At 35.6% G+C, this 15,985-nt stretch overlaps 2 protein-coding genes across 2 annotated transcripts; one reads left to right on the plus strand and one right to left on the minus strand.

Annotated features, from left to right (window-relative positions):
• Positions 1-505: 505 nt before the first annotated feature.
• LOC117132173 lies at positions 506-3,109 on the plus strand. Its single transcript, XM_033285909.1, has one exon. It carries the CDS (start codon positions 1,553-1,555, stop codon positions 3,047-3,049), a length of 1,497 nt encoding a protein of 498 aa, XP_033141800.1. The 5' UTR covers positions 506-1,552; the 3' UTR covers positions 3,050-3,109.
• A 5,359-nt stretch (positions 3,110-8,468) lies between these two features.
• Positions 8,469-10,213, minus strand: LOC117132121 (polygalacturonase-like). The gene is made up of 4 exons (XM_033285711.1): positions 10,018-10,213; positions 9,622-9,930; positions 9,016-9,534; positions 8,469-8,930 (listed from the first exon to the last, which is right to left on the minus strand). The coding sequence occupies exons 1-4, from the start codon at positions 10,126-10,128 to the stop codon at positions 8,676-8,678; spliced, it is 1,194 nt and encodes a 397-aa protein (XP_033141602.1). The 5' UTR covers positions 10,129-10,213; the 3' UTR covers positions 8,469-8,675.
• Between the last annotated feature and the right edge of the window lie 5,772 nt (positions 10,214-15,985).

A 15,985-nucleotide genomic window follows, 5' to 3' on the forward strand; every position in this document is an offset into this window, starting at 1 on the left:
GGTTAGAAGGGTTTAGGGTTAGTAGGGTTTAGGGTATGTAGGATTTAGGGCTAGAAAGGGTTTAGGGTTAGGTAGGGTTTAAGGTTAGAAGGGGTTTAGGGTTAGGTAGGGTTTAGGGTTAGAATGGGTTTAGGGTAGGTAGGGTTTAGGGTTAGGTAGGGTTTAGGGTTAGGTAGGATTTAGGGTTAGGTACGGTTTAGGGTTAGAAAGGGTTTAGGGTTAGTAGGGTTTAAGGTTAGTAGGGTTTAGGGCTAGAAAGGTTTTAGGTTAGGTAGGGTTAGTAGGGTTTAGAGTTATGTAGGGTTAAGGTTAGGTAGGGTTTAGGGTTAGTAGGGTTTAGGGTTAGGTAGGATTTAGGGTAGGTATGGTTTAGGGTTAGGTTTTAGGTAGGGTTTTAGGGTAGGAAGGGTTTTAGGGTTAGTAGGGTTTAGGGTTAAATAGGGTTTAGGGTTAGGTAGGGTTTACGTTTAGGGTTAGGTTGGTTTACGATTTGATAGGTTTAGGGTTTAGGTAGTATGAAGGGTTTAGGGATTAGGGTTTGGTTTATGTAAGGTTTAGGGTTAGATAGGATTAAGGTCTAGGTTTAGGTAGGATTTAGGGTCAGGTATGATTAGGGTTTAGGTAGTAGGAAAGGTTAGCGTTTGGTTTAGGTTGGGTTTAAGGTTTGGTTTAGAATAATGCTTAGGATTATAGGGTTTAGGGTTTGTTTGTTTTTTTGTTTATGCATTTAGTGCTGAGTTTTTCGGATAAAATTTTATATTAATATTATTGATTCATAAGTTTTCTTAAAATGTTAAAATTTTTAAAGTGATTTTTAATGTTCTTAAAACAAAATATGTATTTTTTTATTAAGTTTTTTGTGACAATAAGTTGAATATATTTTAGACCACAAATCATAAATATTCTCAGTCTTATACAATTTGTTCTTTAAGTTATTCCTCAGTTCTTAACCAAGAATAATAAATAGTAAGAGTTTTTCTCTGACTATGTTTCTTTATATATTCTAATAGTCGAGTGGTACGAGCATGGACGTAATGGCAGAATTTGTAAATATTTACAAGTACAACTTTTCATCGTAAGAATCCCTACTGTACACGTTAATAGAGACACATGGTTGTGGTTTTTATGGAATAATTATGGTTAACGAGCTTATTCAACATGTTGTTAGTAATCTCCTATATATACTCTTCTCTTTCTCTTAATAAACAGTCCTCCTGCTTAAATTCTAACGAAATAATTTTGCGATGGTCCCTGCGGATGCTAACGCAATGTGATTTCTGCCCAGTGCTCTGAATGTCAAAGTGAAGAAATTCAACCAAGCGCGGGTAAACGGCGGGAGTAACTATGACTCTCTTAAGGTAGCCAAATGCCTCGTCATCTAATTAGTGACGCGCATGAATGGATTAACGAGATTCCCATTGTCCCTGTCTACTATCCAGCGAAACCACAGCCAAGGGAAGAAGTGGAGGCAAAGCTGATTTGAAAACGCATCGTTTTGGAGAGGCGACAGAAAAGGCGATAGAGGCGATTAGCGATTACGAGCAAGAACGGCATGAGTATGGCGGATCCGCCGGGGTTACCTCCATCTCCGCAGAGTGGGGGTCGATCTCGGGAGGGTACGCAAGGTTCTGACGAAGTGGCACGACTCAATCTAACCATTTTGGATCCCGATCAAATCACTGATTTGGATTCACAGAGTATTACGATGGATGGAGCCAAGGTTGCGTCACCAAGGAGGATAGATCTGGAAAGGAAGGATAAGGGATCGATTCAAGACACGATTGCTGGAGGATCTAAAGGATCGTGGGTTGGAGCAGTTCAAGGGCAAAAAGTTCTGAAGAAATATGATGTGGAGGTAACAATGAAGGATGGAATTGGTTCGGTAACGGTTCCGGAGGAGATCACGAAGGATGCTGCACTACTATGGGATGATTTCCTTATTGGAAAATTCCTGGATAACGCTCCGCACATTGCTAAGGTTCATGCGATAGTCAATAAGATCTGGAATCTTAATGACAAAACCCAGAGGATTGATGTGTATGAGGTTAATGAAACATCGATGAAGTTCAAGATTCCAAATCAAGCTGATCGGAACAGAATACTGAGAAGAGGTATGTGGAACCTAGCTGGGATTCCTGTGGTTCTGACGAAATGGTCACCGGTGACGGAGAAGGAGAAGCCTCCAGTGCAGTCGATTCCGATGTGGGTACATATTAAAAACGTTCCTCTCAACATGATTTCGTGGCAAGGGTTGAGTTTTGTGACGAGTCCTATTGGCAGCCCAGTCAGACTGCACCCAGAGACAGCGCAATGCTTGAAGCTTGATGTAGCAAAGATTTTTGTTAATGTAGATCTGACAAAAGATCTGCCAACAAAGATGAACTTCAACATTGAGGGCAAGGAAGTGTTGATAGAATACACATATCCGAAGCTTCCAACGAAATGTTCTATCTGTGAGTCGTGGGGTCACTCAATAAAAACCTGTAAGAATGGTAAGACAATTCAGATAGAGAAGCAACAAGATAGTTTGGAGGAAGGGGAAATAGTGGATAAGCAGAAGGAGATAATAAATGACATGGTGCAAGAGTCTTCTTCGGAGGAAGTTACTGGAGGGTTAGAAGGGAATAAGGAAGTTGGTAACTCAAAGGAAGGAAGTATAAGTATGATAAAGGTGGATGATATGATAGCTGAGGAAGTGGTGGAGAAAAGAAACGAGTGGTCAGAAGTTACTCCAGGAAAGGCTAGTCGCTCTCCTGGTAGAAGGGAACTGGAGTTTGGGTCGGTAACCTTACTTACCAACTCTAGATTCTCTGTTCTGATGCCAGTTGTTGAGCAAGAGGTTGAGGCACTTGAGCAGCAAGATATAGAGGTGCAATCTGAAGAGCAGTCTGAGGAAGATATCTTAAAGGAAACTGATGAAGAGATTCCTCGTCGAATATTGCCTAGAGAATCAAAACTCAATCATCGGTACCTCAAGGTAAAGACAAGTCAGAAAGCTATGGAAGCAGATCCAAGCTATCTGAATAAGAAGAAGCCCCGACGCCAATAATATGTCTGGTTTTTACTGGAATATTAGAGGTTTCAATCAATTTTCGAAGCATAAGGTGGTTAAGGAATGGGTGAGGAAGTGTGGGCTTCAGTTTGGATGTTTAATAGAGACGAGGGTTAAGGAAAACAAAGCGAAGAAGATATTGGAGGAAGTGTTTCCAGGGTGGTCTTATATAACGAATTATGATCATCATCGGTTAGGGAAAATTTGGATTACATGGGGTCCGGGGGTGAGAATCACTCCATGTTTTAAGAGCACTCAGCTAGTTACATGCTCGGTGTTACTAGAGGGAATGGAGGATGAGTTTTATTGCTCTTTTGTGTATGGATTGAACTTGGCGGAAGAACGGAAGGAGTTATGGAGCGATCTTATGGTTCATCAAGATTCTCCCATTATTAAGAAATCTCCGTGGATTGTTTTGGGGGATTTCAATGAGATCCTAAGTGGGTTAGAGCATTCGGTAGAGGATTCTGGTCATGACTCTCAGGGGATGAGAGAGTTTCAGGACGCAGTGAAGCATTGCTCTCTTCTAGATATGTCTTATCAAGGGCCTCGCTTTACTTGGTGCAATAAGAGGGAGAATGGAATTATCTGCAAGAAGCTGGATCGAACGCTAATGAATGATGAATGGTTGCGAAAGTTTCCTCAATCTTATTGTGTTTTCGAGGCGGGAAGGTGTTCTGATCATCAGAGATGTAGGGTTGTTTTGAAGACTGAACTATTGAAGCCAAAAAAGCCTTTTAAATTTGTGAATGCTCTTGTGGAAATGCCGGAGTTCCTTTCTCAAGTTAAGGGGTTTTGGGATGACACGGAGCCTTTATTCAACTCCACCTCGGCGTTGTTCAGATTGTCTAAGAAGTTGAAGGCTCTGAAGCCAGTCTTGAAAAGCTTAAGTAGAGAGAAGGTTGGCGAGATAATTAAGAAGACAAGAGAAGCGTATAAGACTCTTTGTGATGCTCAATCTAAGACGTTGGCAACTCCTAATCAGATGAATATTCATGAAGAAGCTGTGGCTTATAGAAGATGGGTTTTTCTGTCGGCTTTGGAGGAAAAGGTATTAAGTCAGAGAGCTAAAGTGCACTGGTTGAATGTGGGGGATGGGAATAATAAGAGTTTTCATAGAGCGGCCACAGTAAGGGAGATTCGAAATTCTATCAGGGAGATTAAAAGGGTGGATGGTACAATTGCGAATAATCAAGAGGATATTAAGCAGGAGGCAGTAAATCATTTCTTTACTTTCCTAAATCATGTTCCTGAGGATTTTAGGGAGGTCAGAGTGGAGGAGTTAAAGGAGCTACTAAACTATGAGTGTACTGAGGAAGATAGAGATATGCTTATGAGGAGGGTAACTGCAGAGGAAGTGAGAAAGGTTGTGTTTTCAATGGCTGCAGACAAGTCTCCGGGTCCTGATGGCTACACAAGCGAGTTCTTTAAAGCTTCTTGGGGTATTACAGGATCGGATTTCGTGATTGCAGTTCAAGCTTTCTTCGACACAGGATTTTTGCCAAAGGGTATTAACTCTACTATATTGGCTTTAATTCCAAAGAAGAATGATGCAGTATCTATGAAAGACTACCGTCCTATCTCATGCTGTAATGTGATCTACAAAGTAATCTCCAAGCTTCTAGCTAACAGGATGAAAGGTCTGCTTCCGCTTTTCATCTCTTTGAACCAGTCTGCGTTCGTTAAAGATCGTTTGCTTATGGAAAATGTTCTCTTAGCTTCAGAATTGGTGAAGAATTATCATAATGACTCGGTTACAGAGAGATGTGCAATGAAGATTGATGTTTCCAAAGCCTTTGACTCTGTCCAATGGTCTTTTCTGTTGAAGGTTTTGGCTGCGTTGAACTTCCCGGAGAAATTTATTACTTGGATAAAGAAATGTATTGAATTAGCCTCTTTTTCAGTACAGATAAATGGAGAGTTAGCAGGGTATTTTAATAGCAAGAGAGGATTGCGCCAAGGCTGTGCTCTATCGCCATATCTCTTCATTGTTTGTATGCAAGTTCTCTCCAAGCTCCTTGATAAAGCTGCAGTTGAGAAGAAGATTGGCTATCATCCTTACTGCAAGGATATAAACCTGACGCATATTTGTTTTGCTGATGATGTCCTGGTTTTTTCAGACGGGAAGAAGACTTCTATTGAGGGTATCCTAGCAGTTTTTCAAGAGTTTGCAAGGGTTTCTGGTCTGAACATTAGTTTGGAAAAATCAACGCTATATTTGGCTGGAGTACAAGCAGAGGATAGTGAAGCTATAATGGAGCAATTCCCCTTTGAATCTGGATCTTTACCGGTGAGGTATTTGGGGCTTCCTTTACTCACGAAAAGAATGAATGCTCAAGATTATAGCCCGCTTTTATCGCGAATTAGAAGCCGTATTTCCTCCTGGACGGCTAGACATTTATCATTTGCGGGTAGGCTTCAATTGGTTGGGTCTGTTCTTTACAGTATCACCAATTTTTGGATGTCCGCCTATAGATTACCAAGCTCCTGTATCAAAGAAATCAATAGCCTCTGTTCAGCTTTTCTTTGGTCAGGACCAGCTTTGTCAACTCATAAAGCGAAGATTGCGTGGACGGACGTTTGTAAACCAAAGAATGAGGGCGGTTTGGGTTTAAAGAACTTATCTGATGCTAATCGAGTGGCCTGTTTGAAGCTCATCTGGAGGATCTTCTCAAAAAAAAACTCATTGTGGGGTCATTGGATTTGGAAGTACCTTATTAGGAAAGGGTCATATTGGAGTGTGAATGAAAAAAGCTCTCTAGGCTCTTGGATGTGGAAGAAGCTTTTGAAGCTAAGGCCTTTGGCTAGACAATTGTCGAGAAAAGTGATAAACAGCGGTTCAGGGACTTCTTTCTGGTTTGATTGCTGGTCACAGGCTGGGCGACTAATAGAGCTAACAGGGGAAAGAGGGCCTATGGATCTTGGCATTCCCATAAATAGCTCAGTGGAGAGTGCTATTCAGCTTTATAGAGCTAAACGGCATAGAGCTCCAGTTCTTCAATTAATTGATCAGGAAGTTGTGAGGCTAAGGAATAAAGGTCTTAACAACCAGGAAGATCTCAGCCTTTGGAAGAGGGAGAATGGGGATTTCAAGGAGGATTTTTCAACTGCGCAAACTTGGAATATCATCAGAACTCAAGCTCCAAAGGTTTCTTGGTTCAAAGGAGTTTGGTTCTCTGGTGCAACTCCGCGGTTTTCTTTCATGGTCTGGATTGCTATACATGACAGACTGGCTACTGGAGATCGGATAAGTAGATGGAATCCTCAGGCCATTGTCCATTGTTGGCTATGTCAAGGTCAGTTTGAGAATAGAGATCATTTGTTCTTTGAATGTGGCTATTCAAAGGAGGTGTGGTGCGAACTTGTTAAGAATCTAGCAGGAAGCAGGAGGATATATGAATGGTTAAGTGTGACCCGTGAAGTAGTGAGAGGACTTAGGGGAAGGATGGAGACATTTCTTTACCGCTACTGTTTTCAGCTGGCTGTCTCTGCTATTTGGAGAGAGCGAAATGTAAGAAGAGTGGGGGAGCACGCTCAGACGGCAGCTTGTCTCACAGCCCGTCTGGATAGAATGGTAAGGAATAGAGTTACCTCGCTAAGAATGAAGACTGGAGGGAAGTATGAGAGAGCAATGGAAGTTTGGTTTGGTAGATACTATTAGAGCATTTATGTAAAGTCTAAGAGTATTTTTCTTTGCTCATAGAGGAGGCAGTGTTTATACTGCAACAATGTTTTTTTTTGATTGAAATAAATTTAAACTTCTTTCAAAAAAAAAAAAGTTATTGTTACTTTTATTTTCTTTTATATATTTCTCTTAATATTTATGTATGCATGCATAATATTTTTTTTAAAGAATTTTTCATTAACTAATGTATTTATTGTAGTTTTAAATATATTATAGTTTTCGTGCACTTGATTAAAATTTTTTGGCGTTGGTGGTATTTGAAGTTGTTAAGAACTTGAATGTATATATACTTTCATAAAGTTTTTGGTGTATGTTTAAAAATAAAAAAATTTAAAGGCTTTTAAATCATATGAATATAATATTCAACACACTACTATTGACTATTTATATATTTAAAATTTTGAAGTAGGCAATTGCAAATTTGATGAACTTATAGATTCGTTGCGACTTTATAAATTGTCACACGATGAGGTACATATAATAAAGTTAAACTCAAATCTGTGTTTTTTTTTTGTTTTATCTACTATGTATTAAGAAATAATTAACACATTCAATAATATTAAAGAGTAAAAAGTCCTATCAATTGTTCATAGTATAAGCCTAAAGTTAAACTCAAATCTAGCCAAAGAAATAAAACCCAGATACGCGTGTCGGTCTGTCAGAGAGTGACTTTCCACTTGGATAGCTTAGGAGAGAAGCAAACATATTTTTTTATATATATATATATAGATTCATTACTAAAGTAGATCCTAAAATAACTCAATATTATATTTTTAATTATATAATTAAAAAAATTATTTGATTAATATTTAATTATATAATTTACGTTTTTAAAGTTTTACTAAAATAATTTTTTCATATAATAATACAATATATATATATATAAATTATCTTTTTTAATTATAATTTTTAGATTTTGGATAATTCAATATTCTATTTTCAATTATATAATTAATATTTAGTTATAGAATTTATGTTTTTAACTTTTTACTTAATACTTTTTCAGATAACAATACAATATATACAAAAGTTATCTTTTTTTTAAAAAATTATATTTTCAGATTTTGGATAATTCTTACTATTCTTAATATTGATCAATTATCTAATCAAAATCAATTAAAATTTTGTTCTTATTTTTTAATTTATTTATACATTTTATTCATTAAGGGTTAAACGATATTAACCACTCTAGCTTTCAACGTGAGAACTCCATTGCGAAAATTTACTTCGCAAATAATAGTTTTAAATTATATAATTAAAAAAATTGTTTGATTGATATTTAATTTTTTATAATTTATATTTTTAACGTTTTACTAAAATACTTTTTCAGATAACAATACAATATATATATAAAAATTATCTTTTTAAATTACATTTTTAGATTTTGGATAATTCAACATTTCTGTTTTTAATTATATAATTAATAATTTTATTTAATTAATATTTAGTTATAGAATTTATGTTTTTAACTTTTTACTTAAAGACTTTTTCAGATAATAATATAATATATACATAAGTTATCTCTTTTTTAAATTATATTTTCAGATTTTGGATAATTCTTACTATTCTTCATAATAATCAATTATCTAATCAAAATCAATTAAAATTTCGTTTTTATTTTTTAATTTATTTATACATTTTATTCATTAAGGGTATAAACGATATTAACCACTCTAACTTTCAACGTGAGAGTTTCATTGCAAAAATTTACTTCGCAAATAGTAGTATAGATTGCAGTGAAATCTTAGTTTCTCATTGCTATCTTAGATTTTTTTACAAAAACGACGCATTTTATACAATCAATAAAGCTAGCAAAAAATGCAAAATTTTGGGGGCCAAAGCGGCAAAAATAAACAGTTTTTTTTTACAAAGAATCAAAGGAAATAACATACACTAGGGTGTACATTTTAGAGTATATTTTATATACACTCCGAGCTTCTAGTGGCCTGGTAGCTTCGTCACTGGGCTGCTACAAGCTTTAGGGCACTGTTTCCCCACCAACTTCGGAGATACGTTGGAGCACTGGAACGTTGCTGGACCGTCTTTTCCATTATATGTAATATCAATGTCGCCGATCTCCACGTTCTTACACGGAAATCCCTTGCTGCACAATAGCTTCACTGCGTCTTTGTTCCCTGATGATCCTTTGATATTCTTGAACTTTATGTCCACCAGCTTGATGGATGATGGTTTCTACAAACAAATAAAACAATTGAAAATGATAATCAATGGACTATGATCGTTAAGATTTTCTTGAAAAGTACTTTTCTGTACGTACATTCTTGTTGCATCGGTTCCAGGGGCAGTACTCTTGGTCGATGAGGATAGGGTTGCTAACATTGTGGAGAATAATATTCTCGAAATGGATACCAGAGGCGGTCGTGGAGCAAGCTGCAGAGGGCCATGTCTTGATTCTCACACCATTGTCAGTATTTCTGAGGGTGCAGTTCACGACCTTGACGCCAGTGACGTCTTCCTCGTGCCCGTATAATCCGAGGCTTCCAATACTGATTCCGTGTCCCGGACCGCATGAAACTCTTTCGACAAGAAGGTTTTTCATCCCGTCCCCAACAGAGATACAGTCATCTCCGGTTTTGATGTTGGTGTTGATGATCTTGATTCCGTCACTCCTTCCCACGTGGATTCCATCGGTGTTGGGACTCTCTTCAGGGGCTACGATCCTGATGTCTTCGAATGTCAGGTTCTTTGCCCCGATCACGTTAATGTGGAAGTTCTTTGCATCTAACGAGGTTATGTCTCTTACCTTACCGTCAGTTATGTAATCAAACCGTATGCTCTGTTCAACAATGACAAAACATCAACAAACTAACAATGCTATTTGCTATTTAGCTGAGTTATTATAGATAAAAGATAGACAACATACGATAGGGAGTCTCTTGCACTGAGTTAATGACGTCTTGTGGCAGTTATTAGCCCTCCATGAAGCGTTACCTTCACCGTCAAAGATACCACCTCCGTTCAATCTAAAGTTAGTAATCCTGCGGAAAGCGACCCAAAAGTCCTTCCCGTTAACGTTCCCATCAGCTCTCACAGTGCCTTGAAGAACAAATATTATAGGAGCTTTGCATGGACCCATCATCTCTATTTCCCCAAGCTTGAATTCACCTTTTGGGATCAAAACGGTGCTCTTGTCCACGCACTGACATGCCTCCTTGAATAGTTTCGACAATTCCTGCATCCCAAAGATCTTAAGATTTCTTGGAGAACAAGAACACTAATTGGTTAATGGGAAGATTAATAAAGTAGCAGAAAAACTTACGCCGGTGATATCAGAACCTGGACGAGCAGTGATTCTGAATTCTCTAGCATTTGCTGATAAAGCTAACAAACAAAAAACAAAGAATGCTGATACTCCAAAATGTACACCCATTGCTGAGATTTATTCTAGTCACTAGTGATTACAGATTTTTTTATGTTTTTTCTTTTTGTAAATCACTAGGTTTTTTTTTTAATATATAAAAATTTAGTTTTCGTATTTATGTTTTGTTCCTTGATTTGTCTGCCATTATATAGTCTCTGAGAGGAGAGAGTTTTTAAAGTTGGGTTTCTTATCCACCGTTCCTTTCACCTCTTCTTACCGATATTCTTGGAAACTTTTTAGTCGGAGTTTGACATAGACAAACACTAATAATACCATTGCTTAAAAATAAAGCTTATATTACCTTAATGCACATCAATTGGAGACAAAAAAAATTTCAAATATCTATAAATTTAAATTCATTTATTAATTCAGGAAAATATACATGTATGCCCAAAAATATTTCCCCAATTCTATCGTTCGGCATGTTTCTCGTTTATGCTGCATGTTATGCACATGGTGCACCCAGTCTTCATTCAGCAGGATTCATGTCAATACAGTTTTATCTTTGTAGATATCTAAACCTTTTAATTAATTGTTTTAGTTTCGTTAGTTAAAAAAAAAAATAACTAAAAAATTCTTCTTGAATGCCAAAGACACATAAATTAATAAGTTTGGGTATGAAGGAAGTAATAGTGAATTTAGTTTTGGCTAGGGAACATGAGGATATGCAAGAATAGCACTATCTTTCTCTACCACTGTGAGAACAAACACTGGCTATGATGTATGTCTTGTAGAATTTTATGAGAATGCATGGTGTGGTTTACAGTGATCCGACTTATAGAGGATCGAAATCTGAGCAAGAGTGTAACATTTCGAGCTGTTATATATGATGTACGGAAGTGCTTAAGAAAATTGATTTGACTACCTACATCACCAAAGTGCGCTTATCTTTTCTGGTACACATCCGTTTAGAACTTCGGAGTTAATCGTATTTGAACTGGAGTAATGGAATGATAAGTGACCTATCGAGAAGTGATTCACGATAGCGTGCGAGTGAGGCCAAAAAACAGGAAAATGTCATGTGGTGATTGCATGGATCAGTAAACAATAATTTTGAGCCTTCGGAAAATTAACGCACCGCTCGTTAAATGGGATAGGGCCCACGGGTCGAGTGAGCGGGCGTGAGTGACCCATTAGCCGTGGGCGGTCGGAGCGTAACAAGTGGTGTCAGAACTGGTTAGACATCTCGATTCTGACCCGAGAGGCGTCTTGAGACATGTCGTAGGACGCAACGAGGACGTTGCGTTCTTTGAGAAGGGTGAATTGTAACATTCCGAGTTATGATATATGGAAGAGCTTAAGAGAATTAATTTGGCTACATATGTCACTAATGTGCGCTTAACTTTTATGACACACATATGTTTAGAACTCTAGAGTTAAGCGTACTTGAACTGCAGTAGTAGAATGATAGGTGACCTATCGGAAAGTGATTCATGATAGCGTGCGAGGGAGGCCAAAGAACGGAGAAAATTCATGTGGTGATTGCAGGATCAGTAAACAATAATTTCGACCTTTCAAAAAATTAACGCACCGTTCGTCAGATGGGATGAGGCCCACAGGCCGAATGAGCGGGCTTGGATGGCCCATTAGTTGTGGAAGGTCGGAGCGTCACGAATGAATTACACAGAGACAAGTCGAGTTTATGAATAATTTTGCACAAATATTTTTGAAAAAAATATCATATAAACTATTCTGATGTGGTTTTATTTACAGTTTTAATATATTGACGATGCATGAATTGCTATTTAGAACATCTTTATTCATAGTACTATGGAAAAATTCTCAACAAAACAATACTGAAAATATAGTTGATATATTCATGGGGTTCCCAAAATCTTGAGATATGCATGCAATTGCCTCAATTATGAGTATCTCATTTTTGAAAACCACACATATACATGTTAATTAGAACTGAAGTCAAGACCTTGAACCCACCTAGTCCTATAAATTACTTGTTTAGATTTAGTTTTATATGATCCCAAAATGATTTTTTCTAACTAAGCTTATTTGGACTTTAGATTTTTGGTCTGAAATCCATTTGGATTAAGACTAGCCCGAAAAAACTAAATCTTTATATGTTTTAATTTATATGTGATTATTTAAATCTTGTCAAATTTGATTTGTCTATAATTTGATTTTAAAGTTTATGAAAAACACTTCTGTTAAAGAGGAAAATTTTAAACAGATTTTATATTCTAAGACAAAAAGTTGAAACCGATTTTTATGAAAATTTGGATGTTTTAAAACGGTAAAATGATAGATATAACAATATAATTAATAATTTCGAAAACCCTTATAGTTCTTTTAGAACTGTGTGATCTTTCTTTTGCGGGCCGAACCAGGCTAAGTTTAAATAATAATAAATTTTATAAGTTTTGGGTCGGGCTGCAGCGCACTAGCCCAATTGACACCCACAACATATAAAGATACTATGTTTTTTTTATTGTTTTGTTGAGAACTTTTCCTCCGTACTAGAGATGGAAATGTTCTTTTTTTTTTTTGTCGGGGATTTATTTAGATATTACAATTATGAGAAAGATTACAAAGACGATTCGATTACCGATAATACTACCTGCCTTATGAGGATCTACGCCTAACTGTCTCATTTGAGCCGTCCTATGAAGATCACGCCTGACCGGATTTACTTGCACCATGTTGAGAAACTCTTGTAAGCCTTTCTTCCGTAATCGCATAATTGTTGAATAAATCGTTTGCTCCGGGAATTGAAACCTGGATTTCCTGTGCAATCTGCAAGAAATTGCATAGTCTGGGATTTGAACCCCAGACCTGAGTGTAGAAGCCTTTAAACCATAACCACTAGACTACGGTGCTTCCACAGATGGAAATGTTCTTAGTACATGGTTTTGACTTAGAGCATCCACAGCGTTAAAAGACTATATTGAGTTCTTTAAAATTGAAAAGTAAAACAAACATGTGGAGGGAAAGTTTCTTTAAGAACAAGAAGAGTACGGTCGCAGAGAAACTTCTCTGATTTTCTTTCTTACTTTACCTATTTGTTAAAATTTTTTAATCTCTTGAAACTGATTTGAGATACTAGCACTGTGGATGCCTTTAGAACACCTCTAATGGTGAGTATTAGAATAGGTTATAAGCATTTAAGAAAAAAAAAACAAAATAAAGAAATTAGAAGAGAAAAGACCAAAAATTCTTATTTTAGAATTTTTTAAAAATTCTTAATATCTTTAAGAGACACATGTTATCATGTGATAGGAAATTAATGTTTTGTTTGGTTTAGAAAAAAAGAACATGAATGAATAATTATAATAGTAATATTTTGTTGTTTTTAGAAACATGTATGGTATCTATCCGTTGGAGTTGCTCTTAGAATGATAATACTTGCAGGGTTTCTATAAAAAAAAATATTATAGCTATTTAGTTTTTTTTATACACGTTGAAACATTGTCTAAAGGACAAATTTTTTTTAAAATACCAAACCGGTTAGTAATTAAGAACTTTTGTGATGTTTCTCTTTTCTAAATTATTAGTTTTCATTTATTTTTATCAAAAACTCTTTTTCACTTCCACGTCGAGGTGCTCTTATCTAGACTGAGACAAGCTGAACAACTTCTCTTGGCGAATCCTATTTACATTTCCGTGGGGCGAAACTGTTGGGTTTTCCTCCATTAACCAAATCCAACTAATAAGTGGATAAGGATGATGAATAAAATCTAATAAAGATTAGAGAGTGTTTATAGAATTAGCTTGTTACCTTCACTAGTATAAGTAAGATGTTTTATTTCTTTTTTTTTTCTGAAACACAAATAAGATGTTTTAATAGCATTTGTATTTTGTAATCTATCCAAGAACAAACACTAAGAAAGCAAATCTAAGCGAGAAACATTTTTTTGAGAGTGATCACAAAAAGAGTTTTTTTTTACTAAATTCTCTTTCCTAAAAGCACTCGCAATGAGAATCTTTAAAGAAGAGTCGTTAATAAAAAAATAATTAAATAATCAGTAGAGTCCACCAAAAGCTAATGATTTAAAATTCTTAAATAAAGACTATTTTTTAGTGATTCTTTGCACTATTTGCGGGTCCCCATGACATGTGCTGACCCACGATTGGTTGATATTATTATTTTTTTAATCTAAAAAAAAAGAAAAAATAATACTTAAAAAATCAAAATATACTGTTTCTAAGTACTCTCTTTGGATAACACCATTGCGGGTGCTCTAAATAGAAACGTCTTTCTATAATTTGAAGTTGTCTCCTCCCATATCAAACTTGTGAAAGACATTCGGCTAGCTTTCCCAACAGAAACCTCTTCACCACCTTTCCCTAGCTAAATGGAGTATCCTGATCCATCGAGTTTTGGCTCACATGGTATGATTGATTAGATGATATTGTTGAGGTCTAGGGACCAGGTTTTAACAGAAGTCGGTCATGTTTTCTTATTCGTATGACTAGAAAATCAAATCACTGTTCATTAGACCTTCATGTTGTATAACATCTGCAAAATAAATCTTTTTAATGACTAGGAAGTTTTGAACACGAAAACACGCAGAATAATTCTTTTTACAGCGCAGATCTCTCCCAAAAAAATAACTATATAAATTCTAGTTGACAACAAAAATCTTGTGCAAATGTAATATGCATGCATACTCAATTTTATTATTTCAGGTGTTTGATTTCAAACATCGATCTGATAATGGGATTTGGATGTAACCAAAAGGAACAAAAGGCAAACTTAAATCCGTACCAGATCATCATAGAGCATCCATGCATCTTCCCATTTACTATACTTACTAGGTGTTTTACCCGCGATGCGGGCTTAAACATTTTCATAAATTTTTGAAAAGTTCTTTGTATACTATTCTAGTTATATGTGTTTTCCAAAAAGAATTCTTGCGATCAATTTAGTATCATCTATGCATTGTCTACTCTCGAATATATAAATATATATATTTCTGAACAATTAAATATTAAAATATTTTAGTGGTATAATTTAAACTTGGGTCTCTAGTCAAAAAACAAAACTTGTTCCAATTTATGTAAAGAATATTATTTTTTGAATGAGCAAAGATTTAAGGATAGTTATTTTTTAAGAACATTAACTTTTATTTCTGAACAATTAAATATTAAAATATTTTAGTGTTATAATTTAAACTTGGGTCTCTAGTCAAAAAAACAAAACTTGTTTCCAATTTATGTAAAGAATATTTTTTTTTTTTGTGAATGAGCAAATATTTAAGGATGGCTATTAGCAAATAAATGTTTGAGAACTTTAATTTTTTTTTTTTGAGATTCTACTGCTATAATAGTTTAAGGGTTTTTGAAATATTACTAATTAATTGTTCTTGATTCGAAGATTTTCAAATTTCATCAAAATTCTTTATTTATTTATGATAATAGATTTTCATTCAATTTTAACAAAATTAACTTTATTAAAATATAATTTCCTTTTTTATTCATAAGATACAACTTTAAAAATATTTTGACAATTAAAATAATGGATGTAAGATTTAAAATCCGCTATGTAATTTTATTTGAATATCACAACAACAATTTACATAGCGGTAGAGTTTAGGTCTTTTAGCTTAAGTTTTAAGATTATTTTAGTGTTTAGGGTTGTAGAGTTTAGCGTTAGATGAGATTTATGGTTAGGTTTATGTAGGGTTTTTAGGATTAGGTTTAGGCAGGGTTTAGGGTTAGCAGGGTTTAGGGTTAGGTACGGTTTTTAGGGTTAGGCAGGGTTTAGGGTTAGGAAAGGTTTAGGGTTAGAAAGGTTTAGGGTTAGGTAGGGTTAGGGTTAAAAAGGGTTTAGGGTAGGTAGAGTTTAGGGTTAGTAGGGTTCTGGTTAGGTAGGGCTTAGGGTTAGGTAGGGTTTAGGGTTGGTAGGGTTAGG

The sequence above is a fragment of the Brassica rapa genome, chromosome A02, assembly GCF_000309985.2.
Source record: "Brassica rapa cultivar Chiifu-401-42 chromosome A02, CAAS_Brap_v3.01, whole genome shotgun sequence".
Taxonomy (NCBI): domain Eukaryota; kingdom Viridiplantae; phylum Streptophyta; class Magnoliopsida; order Brassicales; family Brassicaceae; genus Brassica; species Brassica rapa.